This window comes from Opisthocomus hoazin, chromosome 21 (genome assembly GCF_030867145.1).
Source record: "Opisthocomus hoazin isolate bOpiHoa1 chromosome 21, bOpiHoa1.hap1, whole genome shotgun sequence".
Taxonomy (NCBI): Eukaryota; Metazoa; Chordata; class Aves; order Opisthocomiformes; family Opisthocomidae; genus Opisthocomus; species Opisthocomus hoazin.
The window spans coordinates 8,606,667-8,625,573 of NC_134434.1; the positions used below are offsets into that span (position 1 = coordinate 8,606,667).

At 69.1% G+C, this 18,907-nt stretch overlaps 1 protein-coding gene across 19 annotated transcripts in view; it reads left to right on the forward strand.

Annotated features, from left to right (window-relative positions):
• The window catches only part of RBFOX3 (RNA binding fox-1 homolog 3), a 171,670-nt gene that overhangs the window by 138,890 nt on the left and 13,873 nt on the right, over positions 1 to 18,907 (forward strand). For 10 of the 19 annotated variants that reach the window (XM_075441313.1, XM_075441320.1, XM_075441325.1 and 7 more), the window contains 2 exons: positions 285 to 329; positions 10,682 to 11,012. The exons of 1 other annotated variant lie outside the window; for it this stretch is intronic. In XM_075441313.1, the coding sequence (XP_075297428.1) occupies positions 10,911 to 11,012 (102 nt within the window). In that variant the 5' untranslated portion in view covers positions 285 to 329; positions 10,682 to 10,910. The remainder of the gene's footprint in view (positions 1 to 284; positions 330 to 10,681; positions 11,013 to 18,907) is intronic. 8 more of the 19 variants (XM_075441323.1, XM_075441322.1, XM_075441324.1 and 5 more) reach the window with 3 other exon arrangements.

The window sequence follows — 18,907 nt, forward strand, 5'->3', positions numbered from 1 at the left end:
GAGCGGGGTCAGGTCCGAGGAGGGCTGGCAGGGCTGGGGGCGGGGGTCCTGCTGCCATCGCCCCGTGCAGGCGTCGGGGCTCGGCCACCCCGGGTTGAACCCCTGACCTGGCTGCTAGCTCATAACCAGGGAGGTTTCCCAGCGTGCCCAGGGGGACGATGCTGGCGTTTGTATTCGTGTGCGAACCTTTTGCCAGTCCGTGAGCAAACGGCGTTGCCTGTGAGCAGGTTAGCGAGGACGAGCATTGATTTTAATTCTTCCTCCTCTCTCTTGTCTTTTCTTAGAGAGCCCAGCGCGAGCGCCGCAGGAGGAGCTGGGCTGAATAAAAGGTACGGAGGCGTTCGTTTCGGTCGGGCCGGAGAGGCGAGGGGCTGCTCGGGGGCCGCTCGGCTGCACAGCCTGACCCAGTGCTCTTGGGGCCAGGGTGCCTCTGAGCATGGCAAGAAGCTGCATGCGGAGACCTGCACGTCTGGGGGCCGGCAGTGGGGGCTGCTGCGCGGGGCCAGGTGGGACCCTCTGCCCGCACTCGGGGTCCGGCAGGGGCAGGCATGGAGCTGGAGGGCTGGGGGAAGCAGCAGCCCCCGGCACCCCCCGGGCGCTGAGCCCCCGCGCAGGTGTGACGTGAGTGGCGTGAGTCCCGGGCGAGGAGGGACAAGGGCTGCGGTGTCCGTGAGCTGTCCGGGTGTGCTGGCGTTGCCGGCTGTCTGTCTGTCCGTGCTCAGTGCAGCTCCCGGGAGCGGTCCCTGGGGAAGTCTGCTGCAGGGAGCCTGCCCTGGCTCCTGGCCATGACCTGGCAGTTGCCCACCGTGGGGGATGTCCCGCAGCCTGTGCTGTGAGGTGTCACCAGCAAGCGGTGCCCCCCCAGCTCAGGCAGGCGGTGGCTTGTGCCATGAGGGGGTGGCTGGGCCAAGTGTCCCTGCCCGCCCGGTGCCTGCTGGGCAGATGGGGACGGCTCCTTCCCATCCTCCGCTCCTGTTCCTGGGCTGCACGGCAGTGGCCTCTGGTCCCGTCGCAGGGGGGGGGGGGCCAGGTCACCCCAGGGGTCCATCCTGCCCAGTACAGCGCAGAGCCATGCTCGCCCCGGTCCAAGCTGGTAAAGCAGAGGAGCAAAGCCACAAGGGGCTGGGGGCGAGGATGCTGATGCCTCCGTCCCTCCCTGCCCCGGCGCTGGTCCAGAGGTGCCCGTGGGACGAAGGGTGGCAGGGCCGAGGCAGCAGTGCTGGGCACCGGGGAGCTGTCACCATGCAGAAGTGATGGAGGAAAGAGGCTTTTTGGGGGGCAGGGCTCTTGTCTCTGTCATCGGCAGGACAAGGACGAAGGTGACCCACTGAGAGGGATTCGCGGTCCAGAAGGGTCCCGAGACACCACGAGAAATGTGGAGAAGGAGCTGCTGGAAGGAGTGGGAAGGCTGGGGCGGGTGCTGGGCTCGTAGGCAGCATGAGCCAGGATGAAAGCGACAAAGTCTGGGCTGCGGGTGTGAGCCCGGGGGTGAAATGTGCCGGGCGGCGGCGTGGGCTGCGGGGCCGGGGCTGCTGCGGCGCGGTGGTTTGCTGCTGTGCAGGAGCAGGAGTCTGGGGTTTGGCTGGCTCGGTGCTGAGCTGTTCTGAGAAAGGCAGCGGCTCTGGGGGCACAGCGGGGAGCTCCCTGCGGGCCCAGGGCTCACCCCCGCCTCTGGCACTCGTGTGTGTACTGGTGTCTTGCTGCTCGCTCCCTGTGCCGCAGCGAGGGCTTCGCTCCCTGCGCCGCAGCGAGGGCTTCGCTCACTCCCAGTGTCCGGCTGCGTGCAGGGGACGCATGGCACTCGGGTCGGTCCCGGGGGCCATGGTGGGCTGCAGGTGCCCGGAGCCCACCGGTCCATCGCCGTGCAGTGGTGGGGAGAGGGACTGTGCCCTGTAGTGAGGGGAGGCAGCGGCCGGGTCGGTGTCCTGCGGCCGAGCAGCCCTGGCGCCTGGTTTGGCTGGGAGAGCTGGGACGTGGCTGCGGGGTGATGGGGGGCTGTTTGCAAAGGCGCCTCGGGAAGAGGTGGGCACGGGGCTGGGGGTGCTGGAGCCAGAGGAGGTGAAACCGCGCTGGGACAAGAGCTGGGCTGGGAGCCGAGCTGGGGAAGCGCTCATGCTGCTGACCCTGCCCTGGCTTCGCTCTGGTGCTGTGCCCGTGCCCGGTGACCCCCCCAGGGTTCAGCTTACGTGGTGATGGAGGGGGTTTGTTCTGCTGCGTCGGGCCCCTCCGCCCCGGCTCCCCGTGCAGCCGGCGTCCGCTGAGGGCACGTCCCGCACAGCAGCGCGGGGTCCGGTGTCTGCAGGGCCCCGGGCCGGGGCTGGGGCTGCGTTTGCAGGGCACAGAGAAAGACGAGAGGGTTTTGATCGCCAAGATGTAAGGAGGAGTGGGAAGCCCCCCGCCCCGGCTGCCTGCAGTGGTGGCTCCTCTGCTTTATCACCCTCTCCTGGTGCTGAATTATTGAGAGTGTTGCTTTCCTTTATTGCCGTGCTGGAGGAGAAATGCCTCAGCCCGGCTCTGCTTTGAATATGATTATGGGGCTGGAGATGTCAGAGCCAGCGGGGCCCCAGAGACCGATCTGCCACCCCTCGCGCTCCTGTGCCTTCCCTTCGTCTTATTTATTCCCTTGCTCCCGCGTCTGGTTCAGCGCACACGGTCCCCTCGCTCTCCTCCGCCGCGCGGTGCCCCAGCAGGACGGGAGATTTAGTGCCTGGCAGGCAGCGCTGCCGAGCCGCCATGCCCGCGGCACGCCGGGGCGATGGGAGCTCGCTCCCCGCGGGGAAGGGTCCCTCCCGGCCCGGGGACCCCCAGCTGGAGGAGCCACGATGCCGTGGGCATGGGCAGAGCCCGAGCAGGGCTTGTCCCATGGTCCAGCCCGTGGCCAGCTCTCCCCCCGTCTCCGGTGCCGGATCTCGGCCGGCCCAGGGCTCTCCGCTGTGGGACGGGGTCTGTTGGGGGGCTGCCGGGCTGCGATGCTGGGGCTCGAGGGACGGCCGCTGCCCCGGTGTCGGTGGGGACTGCTGGGTGCCCTTCTCGCGCAGGCTGCGGCGGCCGCATCCCGTGCTGCAGGGCGGCCGGCTTGCGCAGGGACCGTCCTGCCTGCAGGGACTGGGGGCTGCTGGCTCTGTCCCCTCCCCCCTGCCCACTGTCCCAGCCGCACCCTGTCCCTGTCCCCGACCTGCAGAGAGCCTGGACAGACCCCATCACACACCCCCCTCCTCCCTGTCCCCGCTCAGAGCCCTTGGGATGGCCAGGGGGGTCTCGGGGTCACGGGGGCTCCCATGCCATCCCAGCCCACTGACAAGGGCTAAGCCAGTGGCACCAGTTCCTCCCAAACCCCCAGTCCCACTCCTGCTCCCCTGGGGCTGGCTGGGCTGTCGGGGGGCCGGGGGTCCCCTTGTGGGGGGTTCCGCGCTCCAGGAGCTGCAGTCCCCTGGGTTTTGGAGCAAGGGGCAGGGGGGGCAGAGCGAGGTGGAGGGGACTGTGGGGAAGAGAATAATGCGAATTCATCGATTCTCAGGGGAGCGGCTTTCAGGCGTCAGGTGCTTTGTCATGAGCCATCCTGTCGCGCTGGCCGAGCCTGCTCCTGCCAGGGCGTTCGTTCTGCCCGGGGACTTCTCGAGCCGCCCCGGCTGTGAAAGCGAAGTGCTCGGGAGCTCCCGCACGGCTTCGCGGGGTTCCAGCCGCTGCAGGGCGCGGGGCAGCAGCGCAGGGTGCCCGTCCCCATGGGAGCTCCAGGCACAGCTCCCCGCAGCCCGCGCGCTGGCTGGGGCGGTGGGCAGCGCGGCAGCGCTCGAGGGTCTCCGTTCCCCATCCCACGCGGTGCACGAAGCCAGCAAGCCCAGGGCAGCCGGGTCTGGGCGTCGTGCGGGGCGCAGCGGCATCCCCAGCCGTGCCAGCGGAGAGGCCGGGCGAGGGCTTTGCTCCCAGCAGAGCGGCTGAGCATCGTTCCGTGGCATCGCGGGTGTCTCTCTGTCGCGTGCGCGGGAGGAAGCGGAGGGGTTTGGTTTCCGTGCGTGGCGGGAGCGTGGCCACCGTCGCGAGCACTGCGGGGAGCACTGCGGTGGCAGGCGGCAGCGGGTGGCTCGGTAATCGACACCGCAACAGGCTGAGATGCCAGAGCGAAATGTCTTCAAATTAGCCGTAATTGCAGGCAAAATAAAGAGCATGTGGGGCGAGTGGAAGGAGGGTTCTATAAATATTATGATTTTTAAAGTTTGCCCTGGAGTCCTAGAGCCTGTTTAAACGCTAATATCCTGTCTGTGCATTTAAAAAGCCTTATAATGAGGATGGAGCGTCTGCTTCCCGAGCACCTCCTGCCTGGCGCTCCCCTCTGCCCCCGTCACCTGCCTGCCGCTCCCGGCGTCCCGGCCCCGGCTGCCCCGTGCCCAGCGCCAGCGGTGCCACGCGCACCCGGGCTCAAACCCCGCTCGGGGACGTGCTAACCCCCCCCCCGCGACCATCCCGCCCCTTGCCCTGGCTCCCCACGGCTGCTGCCGAAGCCCCCCGCCGCAGCTGCGAGCCCGGCGTGCCGCGCTGCGCCAGCGCGGGGGGGTGTTTGCTGGGGAACCCCTCGCCGGGCAGCGGGTCTGATCTCGGGGAGGGGGGCCCTGGGAATGCGGCGTGTCAGGTCCGCGGGTCTGCAGTTGCTTGTTCCTCACATCACCCGCCATCACTCCTGCGTCACCCTGCGTCCCGCGCCAGGCCCTGCGTGGCTGTGGCTCTGGCCCAGGCAGCACTGGTGCGGAGCACCCGGCCGAGCGCAGTGCAGCCATTTTACCGGCGCTGCCCACCCGGCCCGTGAGCTCGAGGTGCTCCGCAGCGTCTGTTCTGCCACAGTTGTGCCGCCTGCACGTTAATTCTCATTAAATCTAGGGAGCCTAATTGCCATTTCATGTAAATATTTTGTCAGGTGAGAGGGCTCTAGGAAGGGTGGTGCTGCCTGGGGGCAAGCAGCCAGGCTCTCTCCCCGCTGCGGGGACAAGTCCTGGCTGCCGTGCCCATGTCCCCAGGCGTGTGTCCTGCAGTGAGCCCAGCTTGGGCAGGAGGTGCCTGTGCACCGCTGGCTCGTGCCGGGTGGCGGGGGGACACTGGCTGCCCTGCCCCACACCTCGCGGGACGGCTGCAGCCCGGGCTGCGTGGCGTGGGGGACACTGAGGGTCCCGCGACCCTGCCTGTGCTGGCTGCAGGGCAGAGGAGGGACGGTGCCAGGGGCAGCAGGACGTCCCCGGGACTCACGACCCTGCCTGTGCTGGCTGCAGGGCAGAGGAGGGACGGTGCCAGGGGCAGCAGGACGTCCCCAGGCGCTGGCCCCACCGCCCTCCCACTCCGTGCAGCACTGCCAGCTCCGGCCGGACATCAGAGCATCTCCAGGCACCCGGCCACCCTGCAGCGGGCGAGGAAGGTTTCCGCGAGGTGGGAGGCGGTGTTTTTCCTTAGATCCCATTAAAATTTCATGTCCTTTCTCTGCGTTGCTGCTCCCCTCCCAGCTCCACAGCCGCTGTCCCAGATACCTGCCGTGTGCTGGTCTCCCCTCCTCACCTGGCGAGGTCATACCCGAGTGCTGGGGACGTCACCACTCTGGCCTGGGACCTCATGGCCGCTCTGGCTGGCAGGGAGGTGGCAGCCGGGGGCAGACGCAGGGTCCGGGTCAGCAGCAGCGGGGCTTTCGTACGATCTCCAGCTTCTTTGGGAGCTCAGAGCAGGGGGGGCTCCAGCGATCCCCGAGAGCTATCGGAGGAGGAGGAAGGAGCCGGGGGAAGAGGGAGAGCAAGTTTAACTGGGTGCAGAGGAGGCTCAGCCAAGCGTCCGCGGGGAGCCGGGACATCCTCCCCGGCATCCCACCCGTGCTCCCGGGGGTCCCTGCGCCCTGGCAGGGCTGCTCCGTCACAGCCGTGTCAGCTTCCACTGCGCTGCGGTTAGCTGAAACCACAGCGGTCCTTTACAGACAGAGCAGGAAACCAGGAATCTATCGGCGGCCGTGCGGCTGTCTCCGGAGACGGGGGAGCGTGCGGGGATTCGGGGCAGCACGTGGCGCTGGGACGGTGTGGGCTGAGCCGACCGGGCCGGGAGCTGTGGTGCGGCGGTGCTGGCCGCAGGAGGAAGCGCTCTGGTCTGTACTGTGGCCAGTGCTGGGTGCTCTGTGCCCGCAGGTCCCTTCCTCCGGGGATCCCTGCCTGGGAGCCTGCACAGCCCCCGCGGTCCCCAGCTTCTCCTTGGTCCCCGTCACGCTCTGGGAGGGGAGTCCCCATCCCCGTCCAGTCCCGGTAAATCCCGATGCTGCCGCTGCGCAGAGGGGCTGGGGCAGCCCCGGGGAGAGCTCGGGCAGAGGGAGCAGTGGCACAGCGATGGTGTGAAAGTGGCCGGCGCGGTGGTCTGGGACCTCTCTGCAGCGGGGCAGAGCCCGCCGGCACATGGTGCTCCTGCCGGTCACCCTGTGGGTCCCTGCCAGCGTCCTGGCCGGTGCCCGGCGCTGGGTTGCTCTCCGCAGCTGAGCCAGCGGGGCGCAGGGAGCTTCCCCCCGCTTCGCAGCAGCTCAGACCCGTCAGCGCCTTCGTCTAATCGCTTTATGTCTATGACTAACTACTAACGAGCTTTTAATTAATGAATGCCGTGGCTTGGGGGCATTCTGGAGCGGGTGGGAGGAGAGGACTAGACGAGTGCCCCGCTCCCTGGGTGCTGTGGGCTGCCGGCACTGCGCTCGCGGGCTGGCCCCGGGGGGCTGGGAGCCCCCGGCCTCGCTGGTGCTTGGTGCAGCGGCTGCAGCTCGGCCGGGGCCGGGGTCCCTCTTGGCAGCTCTGCCACGCGGCAGCATCCGGGTCTGCGCCCCGGCTTCGCACTGCGGGAGCGTGCTGGGGGTGCCACCGGGCTCCCGTTAGACGCCGGACGCTCGCAGCCTGCCCATGGTTGCGCCTTGCGTCCCCGTGGTGCGTCCCTGGCAGCCCCGTGGCCAGCGCGTCGTCCCTCTCTGCCGGGGAGGGCGTGGGACAGCGTCGCGGTGGGGGCTGCGGCGCTGGGGTCTGGGATGTCCCGTCGCGTCCCCTGAGGGTGGGCTGGGGGCTGGCCGTGGCATTTGGGGGCAGCGGGTCTGATGCCTGCTCGGGGGCTTGGTGCAGCACGTGCGGGGGGCCCTGGGCGCCCGGATGCATGGAGCGTGCCGCAGCCGTGCCACGCCACCGGCCTGCGCAGCACCGGGCGGCTCCGGGGCAGGGCCCGGCCGGGGCTCCAGGCAGCCCTCGGAGCCCTCGTGGCTGTCGGATGCGGTCCCAAGCGCGGGCGCACGCGTGTCAGCTCTCCCAGCGCAGGCTCTGCCCCCCAGCGCCGGCGCCTCGCTGGGCTCCGGACCAGCGGCCGAGGCTGCTCCCGTCCCGGTGCCGCTGTGTTCTCCTTCTTCCAGAAAACAAAACCAAGGAGCCCTCAAGGGTTCATTTAAAATAAATAAAAAATGAAAATAGTGCTGATTTGAAGGAAAGCCAGCCCCATCCTGTGCACGGGAGCGCATCGCCAGCCCGGCCCCGAAGGGCAGAGAGAGAGATGTGCTCAGAACTGCAGCCCTGTGCAACTTCTGCCTTTGATCATATATCTTACATGTGCCCTTTGCTTTCCCTCGTCTGATATTTATTAGGTTTAATTTTACTGGGACGCGGCTGTAAGTGAGACAGATGGAACGGGGTCTGTGCGCCTGGTGAACACATCTTAATTAAACAGATAAATAAACTTTCATACCAGGATGCTTCAGTTTCGGAAGGGTTCCTCCGGGGCTGCGGCTCCGCGGGGCTGGGCAGCCCTGGCCGGGGCTCCTTGGGACTGGGCGCCATGGGGCTGCCCCGGCACAGCCCTGGTGCCATCGCCGGTGCCATCGGCCAGGGCTGCAGCACGGCGTCACCGCCGCGACAGCCGGGAGCAGCAGGGTGAGGGGAATCAGCTGGTGGTGGCTGGGGACATGTCCTCCACCCCAGAGCCAGCCAGTGGGTCAGGACAGCCGACGGGGGACTCCCCGCTGCCATGGGGGCATCTCTGCGGCCGGGCAGGTGTCGGTGATGGCTGGGGATGGAGAGAGCAGACTTGGACGCTTCTCAGCTCCCAGAGCCGTGCCCGGTTCCCCCACCGCCAAGGCATTTATCCTGGGGAAACACAGCCAGTTCCTGCCGCTGCCGGTGGTGCCGAGGGTCTGCACCGCCCGGGTTGGAGGGCCAGGTGTCTGCCCAGTGCGTTGCTCCAGCAGAACAGTGTCTCTCCTTGCCCTGCGCTGCCAGCCCAGACCTTCCTGCGACGCGGGCCGCTGGCTGGCGGCCGTGCCAGGGCTCGGGGCGCTGCCACCAGCCAGGAGTGCCTTTGCGTCACCCTGCCGGGAGCCAGGCTCCGGCGCGGGGGAGGACGGGCAGATTACCTCATCCTGGAGCTGGCTCTCGGCTCACGTGGTTTGCTTGGTTGGGCACCGCAAGCCCAGATCATCGGGCCATGCCCTTCCCCTTGCACCTCTGCCCGAGAGCAGTGCCGGAGCCGCGGTGGAGCCGGACTGGCTTCGGAGGTGCCCGTCACCTTGCCCAGTGCGTCCCTCATCCCGTGCCGGGGTGTGTGCGGTGCTTAGGAGCACGTGGGTGCCTGGCAGGGCCCCCTCCTCTCCCAGAGCTCCCTGAGGGCTGTGGGAGGACGTTCTTGTCCCCCAGCTCTTGCAGAGCTGCCCCATGTTCTGTTCTGGTCACTGGAGCATGTGGCACCGGGGCAGCAGGAGGCCCTGGGGAAGGGGAGCGGGAGGCGAGCAGGGAGCAGGGGGGCTGAGCACAAGGTCTGCAGGGCGGACCGCTGCGTCGGGATCGGGCCGCTGCGTCGGGATCCCTCATCGTCCCCCGGGAGCTGGAGGGCGAGCGGTTGTGGTGGACGCGGGAGCGGCGGCCGGAGGATGCTGTGGGTAGCGGTTGTCGCTGCCAAACTCCTTTCGGCTCTCAGTACCGTGGGGCAGTGGCGGTGAGAAGCCCTCCCCCCAGCCTGGCGTCCCCTCCCCAGTTTGGCTCCCCTTTGGCGTGTGGTCACCGCAGCAGCAGGACCCCAGGGGGGCTGGCAGCCCCTTGGCCCTGGCCACTGCTGCCTCGGGACGGCTCTTCCCGGAGCTGGTTGCTTCCGCCCGCTTTGCCGGCGGCTGCGGGCCGGCCGTGCCGCACGCCGCTGCTGTGGAGTGTCTGCAGCAGAAACGGGAACCGCTGCGAGCGTAGCAGGACACTGCAGCGTGTCGCTCTGTCTGGGGATACTGTGGAAAATCCCAGCCTCCAACTAGGGCTGGTCGTGTGCTGGAGGCTCCGGCGGAGCCGGAGCAGCAGCAGCTGCTGGCACAGCCCTGCCTTTGTGCATCACATTTGGCCAAGATGGAAACTGAACCGAGCCCAGGTTTCGCTTCCCACATACCCAAGCACAACGCCGTCCCTGGCCGTGGCTCTGAGGCCGGGCGCCGGGCAGTGCTGGCGGTGCGGGGCACTGGGGCAGGGACCCCCGCACCAGCGCTGCGCTCTGCGGCACCCGAGCGTGCCGGCACAGCCGCGGGGCCGAGGCAGGATGACACGCGAGGTGGGACCAGGGACCCAAACGAGCGCATGTGCGTGCCCATGCCGGCTACGCCTGGCGGGCCCCGGCACGCAGGCGATTGCCATGGCAGCTGTGGCAGAGGTGTGCGCGGTGCTGATGCGTCAGGGCTGCTGGCGGCACCGGCCGGTCCGAAATGCCAAAACGCCTCTGGAGCTCTGCCGGGGCCGATGCCGTGCCCGCTGCTGGCGGGAGGTGCTTGGGGTCGGGGGTCCCCATCGCTCCGGGGAGTGCGGGGAAGTCGGTGCCGGCACGCTGGACCCCTCCATGTCACCTCAGGGTGCCGGGCTCCCCACAGCCCCCCTCACCAGCCAGGGGGCTCGCCGGCCCTTGCGCTTGGCGTGGTCGGGGACTGCGGGCAGCACCCAGGCTGCAGCCGCGGCTCCTCTCGCAGAGAAGGCCCGCGGGCAGCCGGTGCTGCTCGCCGTGGTGCGAGCCCATGTCGGCGCAGCGCGTGGCCGCGGGGCCGTGGTGCTGCGGGGCTGCGGGCGTGAGCGGGTCCGTGCCGCTCCGGGGAGGCGGGGCCGGGTCTGCTGCATGGCTCCCTGCCCGTCGCCGGCTGCATGCGTGTCTCCCGGGGAGAGCGTGGCGCGTGTGCACGTGTCCGGCTGTGTGTGCAGGGGGGAGTCCCGCGGCGTGGCGGCGAGGCGCTGCCATTGCGGGGGGCTGCGCGGCTGCAAGTGCCGGCTGCTCGGCGCGGCTTCCCGGGGTGCCCGTGTTGCATCACCGCAGCTCCCGGTAAGACCCCTCTTCCCTTGGGAGCTGGTGCCGGGAAGGGAGAGGGTCCTGCCCGCTGCGCCCCATCCTGCCTGGCTGCTTCCCTGGCGCGGCAGCGCGCGGCCGGGGGCTGCGACGGGGCTGCCCGGGCGGCGGGGAAGCCATCTGCGAGCGGCGGCGGAGGGGTTAAGTGCGGGATCAGCTGTTCTCATGTCATTACGGATTCTCTTCATTTTATACAGAGCTCTGTTTGATGTCTGAATGCACAGGGGACTCCCCCTCCTCCTCCAACTCCCACCCCTTTTATTTCGCTCCCTCGCCCTCTCTCCCTTCCTCCTCCCCTTCCTTTCTCTCTCCCGCTCCCGCTCTGGCTCACGCACACCCTTTGCAGACCGTGCGCTCAGTGCCAGTGGCTAATGGCACCGAAGTGAACAGGCGAGCGCTGCTCCCGGCGCGCGGCGCAGCCGGCCTGCCGCAGATGCATCCCTCCTAACTCGCGCCGAGGGGTCGGGAGGGACGGCCGAGGAGGGGAGAGCCCGAGGGGCGAGCCGGGAAGACGAGGATCGCGGTGTGCGGAAGAGGACGGACCCGCGAGCAGCTTCACGGCTACCTGTCGACACATGCTGTGCTCCATGGCTAACTCGGGCTGCCTCCTTGTCTCCAACTCAGGCATGCTTCCTCACTCTCTCCCCTGTCCTCCAGCCTTCCTCTACCTCCAACAGGTAAGTCACCCTCTCCGGGGGATTTTTTTGCTTTCCGGTTCACACGTGTCTCTGGCCGGTTCCCTCTCTCAGAGGGTCAGAGCTTAACCGCTCGCTCCCCGCCTGCGGGCTCTCTCCAGCGCCAGCCCCGCGGCGCCGGGGACTCGTGTTGCAGTGGTGGCTCGTGGTCCTCGGCTGCGGTTCCCCTGGGGTTCCTCTGGTTTCTCTGCCGCGGCGGCTGGGAGCGCGGCCGGGGCTGGCGAGCGGGCTGAGGCGCGGGCAGTGCGGCAGGCAGAGCCGCCGGCGCAGGTCCAGCGCTTTCCCTGCCTCGGCGCTGCTGCCGGTCGGCGGAGGCGAGGGAGGATGATGGATGCTCGGATAAAGGCGTGAGACTCCTGCGTGGCCCGAGCAGCCTCCGCGGAGAAGGGAAGGTGATGAGCTAGTGCATGCACACGCGTGTGCGTGTACATGTGTTTGTGCGTGTGCCGTCGCGTGATGCGTGTCTGCAGCCGGGCCGTGGGGCCGAGCGTGCGTGGGTTTGTCTCGCTGTCAGTGGGAAGGTGCTGCAGAGGGACCCGCAGCGGCAGCGGGTCCGGGTGAGCCCCAGGACTGGGCAGCCCGGCTGGAGGGTGCCAAGGCCGGCGGTTTGCTCCTGAACTTCTGGCCAGGGCGTGCTGCCGCGCGGGGCTGCCCTCGGGTCCCACGCCGGACCCCGCTCGCCGTGTTTCCGGGCTCATCATCCCGGGGGAAGCGCAGCTCCGGAGAGGCGGCGTTTTCTTCAAAAGCCTCTTTGCTGCATCGGAAATCCCGTCTCCCAGCCAGCCGAACTGCTCCATTTGTGCTTTCAGGAGTTTAAAAATTCATAGCATCCTCACCGCGCTCGGCGTGGCCTGCGCAGCTCACCCGGCAGCCGAGGACAGCCGGTGCGGGCGCAGAGCCTCCCACCCCGGCGGGGAAGGGCTGGGGAGCCTCTCGGTCCCTCGGGGGGTCCGAGCGGGCTTGCGGCCGGAGCGTGGCTGCGCCAGCGGCGGGGACGGCGAGGCGCAGGGTGGCTCGGTCCGGCACGCCGGAGATGGGGCTGGTGCAGCCGGTGCTGCTGCCGGTTACACAACTGCGGCGGCGGCCGCGATGCGCGCGGGGCCGGGGCTCACGCGAGGGCTGCTGCAGAGGCCGGCCGAGACGGGTGCGTGATTTATTGCACCCTCCTGCAGGCAGAGGCTGGGGGGAGCTGGGGCTGCACTGGATCTCAGTCTCGGCTTCCCCGGGCTGCGCCGGGGTCCCCGCGGCCGCTGCTGGGCTGCCCAGGCACGTCTGACGCCGAGCAGAGCCCGTCCCTGCGCCCTGCCCGTCCCCGGGGAGGTTTGCAGTCCCTCTGAAGGGAGCACACGGACGCCCTGAGCCGGCAGCCAGCGCGGGGCCCAGAGCCGCTCTTGGCGTGGGCGGCAGGATGGGAGATTTCCCTCTCCAGCCGGGATCCCCTCATCCCTCCGGGATCCCCCTGTACCCCGGCATCCCCCTGTCACCCCGCCACCGCGGGGCCCTGCTGCTCGCCCCGCAGAGCACCCCGGCACGGAGCGGCCGTGCTGCTGGCCGGGGCAGCGGGGCCGGCAGCGCAGCGGGCAGGCATGGGCTGCCGGCACCCAGCCGGGCTGTGCACAGGGGGTTTGGGGTGCCTGGGAAGGAGCAGCCTTTCCCCGCAGCTCCGGGTTCCCCCAGCGTCCCGTTTGTTTTAATTTGACCGTCGTGTTTAGCGTCTCTTCTCCCCGCTTTCCCAGAGGCCTCGGGCTCCTTGGCAGCAGCTCTGCGCTCGCGAGCCAGCAAGGAGGGTTTTATCAGGAGATTTGGAGTTGGATTTTCACCCAGCTAATGAGTGCAGTGGAGGCCAAAACCTCCGTCCTCTTCCCAGGCCTTGTCCCTTGCTGAGGTTCCGCGCCCAGCACTTGGGGACGGGGTGTTCCTGGTGTGTGTCGTGGCGAGGCATCGGCAGAGGGACGTTGCCGGCAGCCGTCACGTGGGGAGGGGGCCCGGGCGCCTCGACCTGCCCGGCTGAGCAATGCGCCTGCCTGGTGCGTCGCGGTTTGACCCTGAATTCGCGCTGGGATCTGGACCTGCGCTGCTTTGTCACGCCTGCGCTGGAGGAGCGCGCGGGGAGCGATGCTGCCTGCGCCCGTCCCGGAGCTCGGCTCTGGCCGGCTGGCTCCACCGCCCGTCCCCTCGATGCCAGAGAGGCCTGGAGGGGTGTAACCGGCTCTCCCCGAAGGCGTTGCGACGCGGGGACTGGGGGGCTCGGTTTAGACCCCCAGGGTTGCGGTTCCCTGTCCGGGGCGTGTGTGTACGCAGGGAGGCCGATGTCCCTGTGTTGGACCTGGGGTGAGCACATGCGCACGGACAGTGCCTGAGCCCCGCGGCTGCGGGGGCTCCTGCCGGGCTGGGGGGACCAAGAGCTGGGGTGCCATGGAGCCGGCGCGTGGCCGCTGGCCTGATCCCCGTCGGGCACGTGCTCTCCCCGTGGGGAGCGCACTGGCGATCGCTGTGCTGGTTCCACGGAGGCTGCTCACGTCTCGTCGCTCCCCAGGATTTTCAGCAGTGCCGGCTGTGAAGCAGTGAGCAAGAAATGAAGTCGTCTGCGAAACTGCGATAAACCCGGCGCCAGGGAGAGCCCGGCTGCCCGCGGGCTCCGGCGGGGCGAGTGGCTCGTCCACGTGGCTGCGGGCCCAGCAGCTTCCCCAGCTCTGTCCCCCCCACAGCTGCGCGGCTGCGTGCAGGAATCGCCCCCCGGCCTTGCCGCTCTCCGGCGTGGGGGTCCGGGAGGGGAGGGGGCTGCGGGGGCAGCAGGAGGGTGGGTGCACACCTGCGGCAGAGCGGCCGGCGCTGGCGGGGCCGGCGGGAGAACCGCGTCCTTCGGTGGGCTTGGTGGTGGCGTCGGGGTCTTGCTCAGGGAGGACCTCAGCGCAGAGAGACTTTGGTGGCTGCATTTCGTTAAGAGGATTCGGTACCTGCTGAAACAGTGTCTCCACCGTAATTATAAGAGAGCAGCTAATTGCTCCAGGACAAGGTGCGCTGCTGGCCTGGAACAGACCCGGGCTCTGAGGCTCAGCGTCGGCGCGGGAGCGCGGCGCAGACCCCAGCGCAGGTGGTGATGCGCGCGCAGGTTGGTGTGCAGGTGGGCTGGGACCCGACGCCGCTCGCCGGGGCGTCCCCACGGTGGCACCGCGCTGCCCAGCCCGCGGCGCAGGAGCCTCCTCGGAGCGGCACCCAGCCCGCTGGGAAGCAGCGTCTGCAAAAGGCGGCTTGGAAAATTCCTTTGCGAAAGGGCTGCTGCCGGGTTTAGCGCGTTGTGTTTTCGGGGAGCGAGCTGGTCCCGAGCAGCGCTGTGGCGTGTCGCAGCAGCGGGCTCCTTTCGAACCTGGTTTCTGCCCCTGCTTGCGCGTTGCGCGGGTGCGAGACCCGGCGTGGCGGCTCCCGGCTCCGGCCGAGCGCCCGCACTGCAGCGGCCGCGTTGCTCGCACAGCGGAGGACAGGCTTGAGAGCCGCCAAAGACAGGCTTTCCTTTTTTTTAATATATTGAAAACACTGATATTAATTTTAGCTTTGCAAAGCTGGTTTTCCCACAATAGCTGTAATTTAGGCCTACGCTGCCTGGCGATGCTCTTTTTATAGGTGTATTCCTATTTTAGTGCTATAGTGATGGGTGAAGGAGTAGATGAAATTAGATTTAGTATCTGTCATTCTTTGAAGCCTTACAGGCAGTCGGTGGAGGGGTTCGGTTTAACGAAGAAGAAAGGCTAATGAGGAGCGCGGGCTGCCCACGCCGGCTCCCGCTGCCCCCGGCCCCCGTCTGCCCCATCCCGCAGCTGCCCGTGCTCAGGGCCCAGCGTGAGACGGGAAAGGGCGTTTGAACCCAGATCTTCCTGCGCTGCCCCGGGGCCGGGACAACCCCAGGGTGTGCGGCCGGGGCCGGTGGGGTGCAGGGACCTGGGTGCCGGCGCTGGGCACGCCGGGCGCCTCGCTGCGCCGGGGATCTGCAGAGTCACGGCGGTGACGTGGCTCCCGGCCGCTCTCCTCACGGGGCGAACGCTGCCACGGCTCTGCCCGAGTCCTGCTGCCGGCCCTGGACGGGACCCACGCGCGGGGGCATTGCGTCCGTGCGCCAGAGTGACCTGGGCAGCGAGGCCCTGCCGGCACCAACCCCGGCGTCAGCGCCGCGGGCAGCGGGAGGGATGCTGCCCCGTTCCCAGGGCTGGGGTCTGCGAGGTGACCGGCTTCCGTGGTGGAGCCGGCGAGTGGCGGGGACACCGAGGGGCACAGCAGCCCCTCCAGAGAGGGCATTAGACCCCGGCGCAGCTGGTATCAGCACGCGGGCACAGCGGGCAGGCGTGGGGCTGGCTGCTGGCAGGGTGCGGGGAGGCTTGGGAAAGCGCCGGCATTGGGGAGTTTCCCGGCTGGGAAAGGTGCCCTGGCACAGGAGGGAGCCGAGGGAGGGGGCTGGGGCGGTGGGGCAGGGCAGGCTCCCAGCCCGAGGAGAGCCGCGGCGTCGGTGTTCCTGCTGCGGCCGCAGCCGCCGGGCAGCGGCGGGGCGAGGGCAGGAGCCGGGCTGAGCGGGGAGCGCTGCGGGCGACGGCAGCTCCCAGCGAGAGCCGGGGGTGCAGAGCGAGCGCGGGCACCAGCACCCGGCTGCAGGGCACACGCGGGCACCCGTGTGCTGGGCAGGGTTCGAGGCAGTGCCTGCAGATCCCCGCTTGTGCCAGGGCCTCAGCGCGCTGAGGCTGCTCCCTGCAGCAACGGCTGCCGGCTGGTGAGCCCCGCGGTGCCACGGCGGGCTCCGGTGCGAGCCGGCAGCGTGTGACCGGGGGGCTCCGCGGTCCCGGCCGTGCCGTGACTCTGGCTCAGTGAAACGCTGCTGCCGTCGAGCAGGCTCGGCGCGCCAGGCTGGCTTCGCAGCTCCGCTGCCCACAGGCACGCGTGGCCGTGGCGCCGGCAGCACGAGCAGGGTGTCAGCCTGCGCCGCCTTCCTCGGCGCTCGGCTGTCCTCCCGCGCTCCCCGGGGCGGGGGCCGTGGCAGTGGTGGCACCGCTGGCACTGCAGCCCGGCTGGTGGCTCGGCGAGCAGCCCACCCCTCCCCCCAATGCCAGCTCGGTGGGCTGCAGGGTCCAGCCGGGCAGGTAGGGGAGGCCACGTCCCAGCAGGTGACAGGGTTTGTGGTGGCATCCCCCGGGGCTGCTGGCATTGCCTGCGGCGGGGTCAGCTGCGGGTCCCAAATCCCCCACAAGCCCCGCTGTCCCCAGCCACTGTCCCCCCACCCGGGTTCTCGCTTTGCCCCCCCGGCACCTTCCCGAGCGTGCAGCCGGCTCTGGCGGTGCCCAGCTCCAGTGTCCCCCAGGGCAGGGCCCCCTCCCTGCAGCCGTCACATCCCGGCTGCGCTGCACCGGTCTCCCAGACGGGGTTTGCCCAGCATCAGCAGGATTCGCTCCAGCCCCGCGTGAGCAGCGCTGCTGAGACGCGGTCCCTGGCAGCAGGAGCCCATTACACTGCACGAGACGGGCGCTGGGAGGGACCCAGGCGGAGGAGGCAGGTTGTGGGGAGCAGCACTTGGGCAGCCCCTGCCTCCGCGCTGGCGCTGCCAGGGTTTCGACGTGCAGGACACGCCGGTGCTGGCAGGGAGGGCTGGTCACTTTGGGGACCCATCGGGGTCAGTGCCTGCGGAGCCGGGTCCCACACCCACCCTCGGGGATCTCAGCCATTCCCCCTCCGTCAAAGAGCCAGGGGGCTGCCGCACCCCACTCCCGGGAGGGCTCCGACCGGCGTGAAATGGGTGCTGGGGCTGGAAGGTGTCTGCAGAGCCAGAGCGGCCGTGTGCCCGGCGGGTCCCTGTGGCCGGCACCCCGGCACGGTGGCCGGTGTCCGGCAGGTCCCTGTGGCCGGCACCCAAGTGCGGTGGCCGGTGGCCGGCAGGTCCCTGTGGCTGACACCCCGATGCAGTGGCTTGTTCCCAGCAGGTCCCTGTGGCCGGCACCCTGGTTCGGTGGCCGGTGCCCAGCCGGTCCCTGTGACTGGCACCCAAGCGCAGTGGCCGGAGCGCAGCAGCGGGGCCATGCTGTGCCGGCGGTGGGGCTCGCTGCGGGATGCCGGGGTGCTGGCTGGCAGCCGGCGGTGGCCCTGCGGTGGGGGGAGGCGGCCCTGGCTGCTCCCGCTCCCCTGCGCCAGGCTTGCAGCACTTCCTCATGATTTTCCCCCCGTCTCCCTCAGCGCTCGCAGTGCCCGACTATAAAATGATGCGTAAGCTGACATGATTGCATGGCTCCCAGCGCCCGTGCAGCTCCTCCCTGGCGGCGCAGGGCTCGGGCAGGGCTCGGGGCACGCTGCCTGCCCCAGCCCTCACCCGCTGCCCCCCGCTGCCCTTGTGTCCCCTCCAGCCGAGCCACAGAGCGGTGGGCACCGGCAGTGCCGAGGCGGCACGTCGCCAAAGCTGGAGGGCAGAGCGCGGTGACCAGCTGCCCATGCGCCCCGTCCTGCCCCGTGCCAGGGACCGCGCCGCTCCCCTGCGTCCCCGCGGCCTCCTGCAGCTCTCTGCGGGGCTGGGGAGCCCCAGCAGCACGTGGACCCCCAGCTGTCGGCACCCCTTCAGCGGCTTCCAGGCTTGGTGTTTACCGGCAGATTCCCGTCCCCGTCCCTTCACCCAGGCTGGCCAGGGACATGGCCGGGGACGTGGCTGGGGACGCGCTGCGCTGGCAGGGCTGGAGCTCAAGCCCTGGGGTCTGGGCTGCGAGCCGGGGCCGTGCTGGCTGCATCCCCGCTCCGGCTGCCCGGTGGGTACGCGGGGACCGGGTGTGTGGCCAGCGGGCCCTGGCAGTGGGGACACTGGGGACATGGGGGCAGGGAAGCAGGGGAGGGACATGGGGGTCCTGCCTCGGTGCAGAGGGTCGCAGAGCCCGGGGCGAGCTGAGCTCCGGGACGGGGTCCCGCAGGACGGGGGCAGCGGGGCCGTCCCTGAGTGCACCCAGAGCAGCCCTGGCACTGGCTGCGGAGGGGAGCAGCCCCCAGCCTGGGGGGAACCCCCGGCCCCCCGCCCCAGCTGCGCCCGCTCGGCATCTCCCTGCCACGGCGCCTTCCGCAGCCGTCCAACGGCTCCTGTAGAAAATCAAAAACGGGGAGAGAGGAGCGGGAGCAGGCGACAGTGGCAGCTTATTTGTGATCTGCATTGTGTGGGGAGCTCTTAATTAGAGCTAATTAGACTAATTAACTTGCAAATGAGAAACTCGTCTTTTTCTCCTTTTCTTCCACAACAAAAAAAATAAAAAGAAGATGAACAACAAGATAAATATTGAGGCTAATTACTTTGTACCTGCTGCAGAACCCCTCCAGCTCGCCGGATGCCCCTCTCCCCACCCACGTGCCTGCCCGGTGCGGTGTGCCGTGCCGTGCTTGTCCCTGTCCCGGTGTCTGTCCCCACTCATGGCTGGTCCCACGGCAGGGCACGGCTGCCCACGTCCCTGCGGTCCCCGCTGGCAGCGAGGGACCACCCGCCATCCCCTATGCATCCTCGGCACCCGCTGCCTGGCAAGGATGCGGCACGTGGCCGGGAGCTGGTGGGGGCAGTGGCCTCCGCGGCACCGGCCATCGCCAGGACCTGGCGGCCAAGGCCCAACGCCGTCCCGGCGTTGGGCCTTGGCCGCCAGGTCCTGGCGATGGCCGGTGCCGCAGCAGGCATAGCACTGGCATCATGCCCCGGCACCCTCGCCACCAAACCCATCCCACCCTGTCCCTCCGCGGCATCGCGTGATCCCGGCTGTTTTCCAGCTCTTCCCTTGTGGTGTCTCCGGTTTCCCCCTCGCTCTGCCACCGCAACACCCCGGGGACTTTGTTAGCACAGCTCGGTTCAAATGTCTGATTAGTCTTTAGGAGATCGAGGGGTCAAT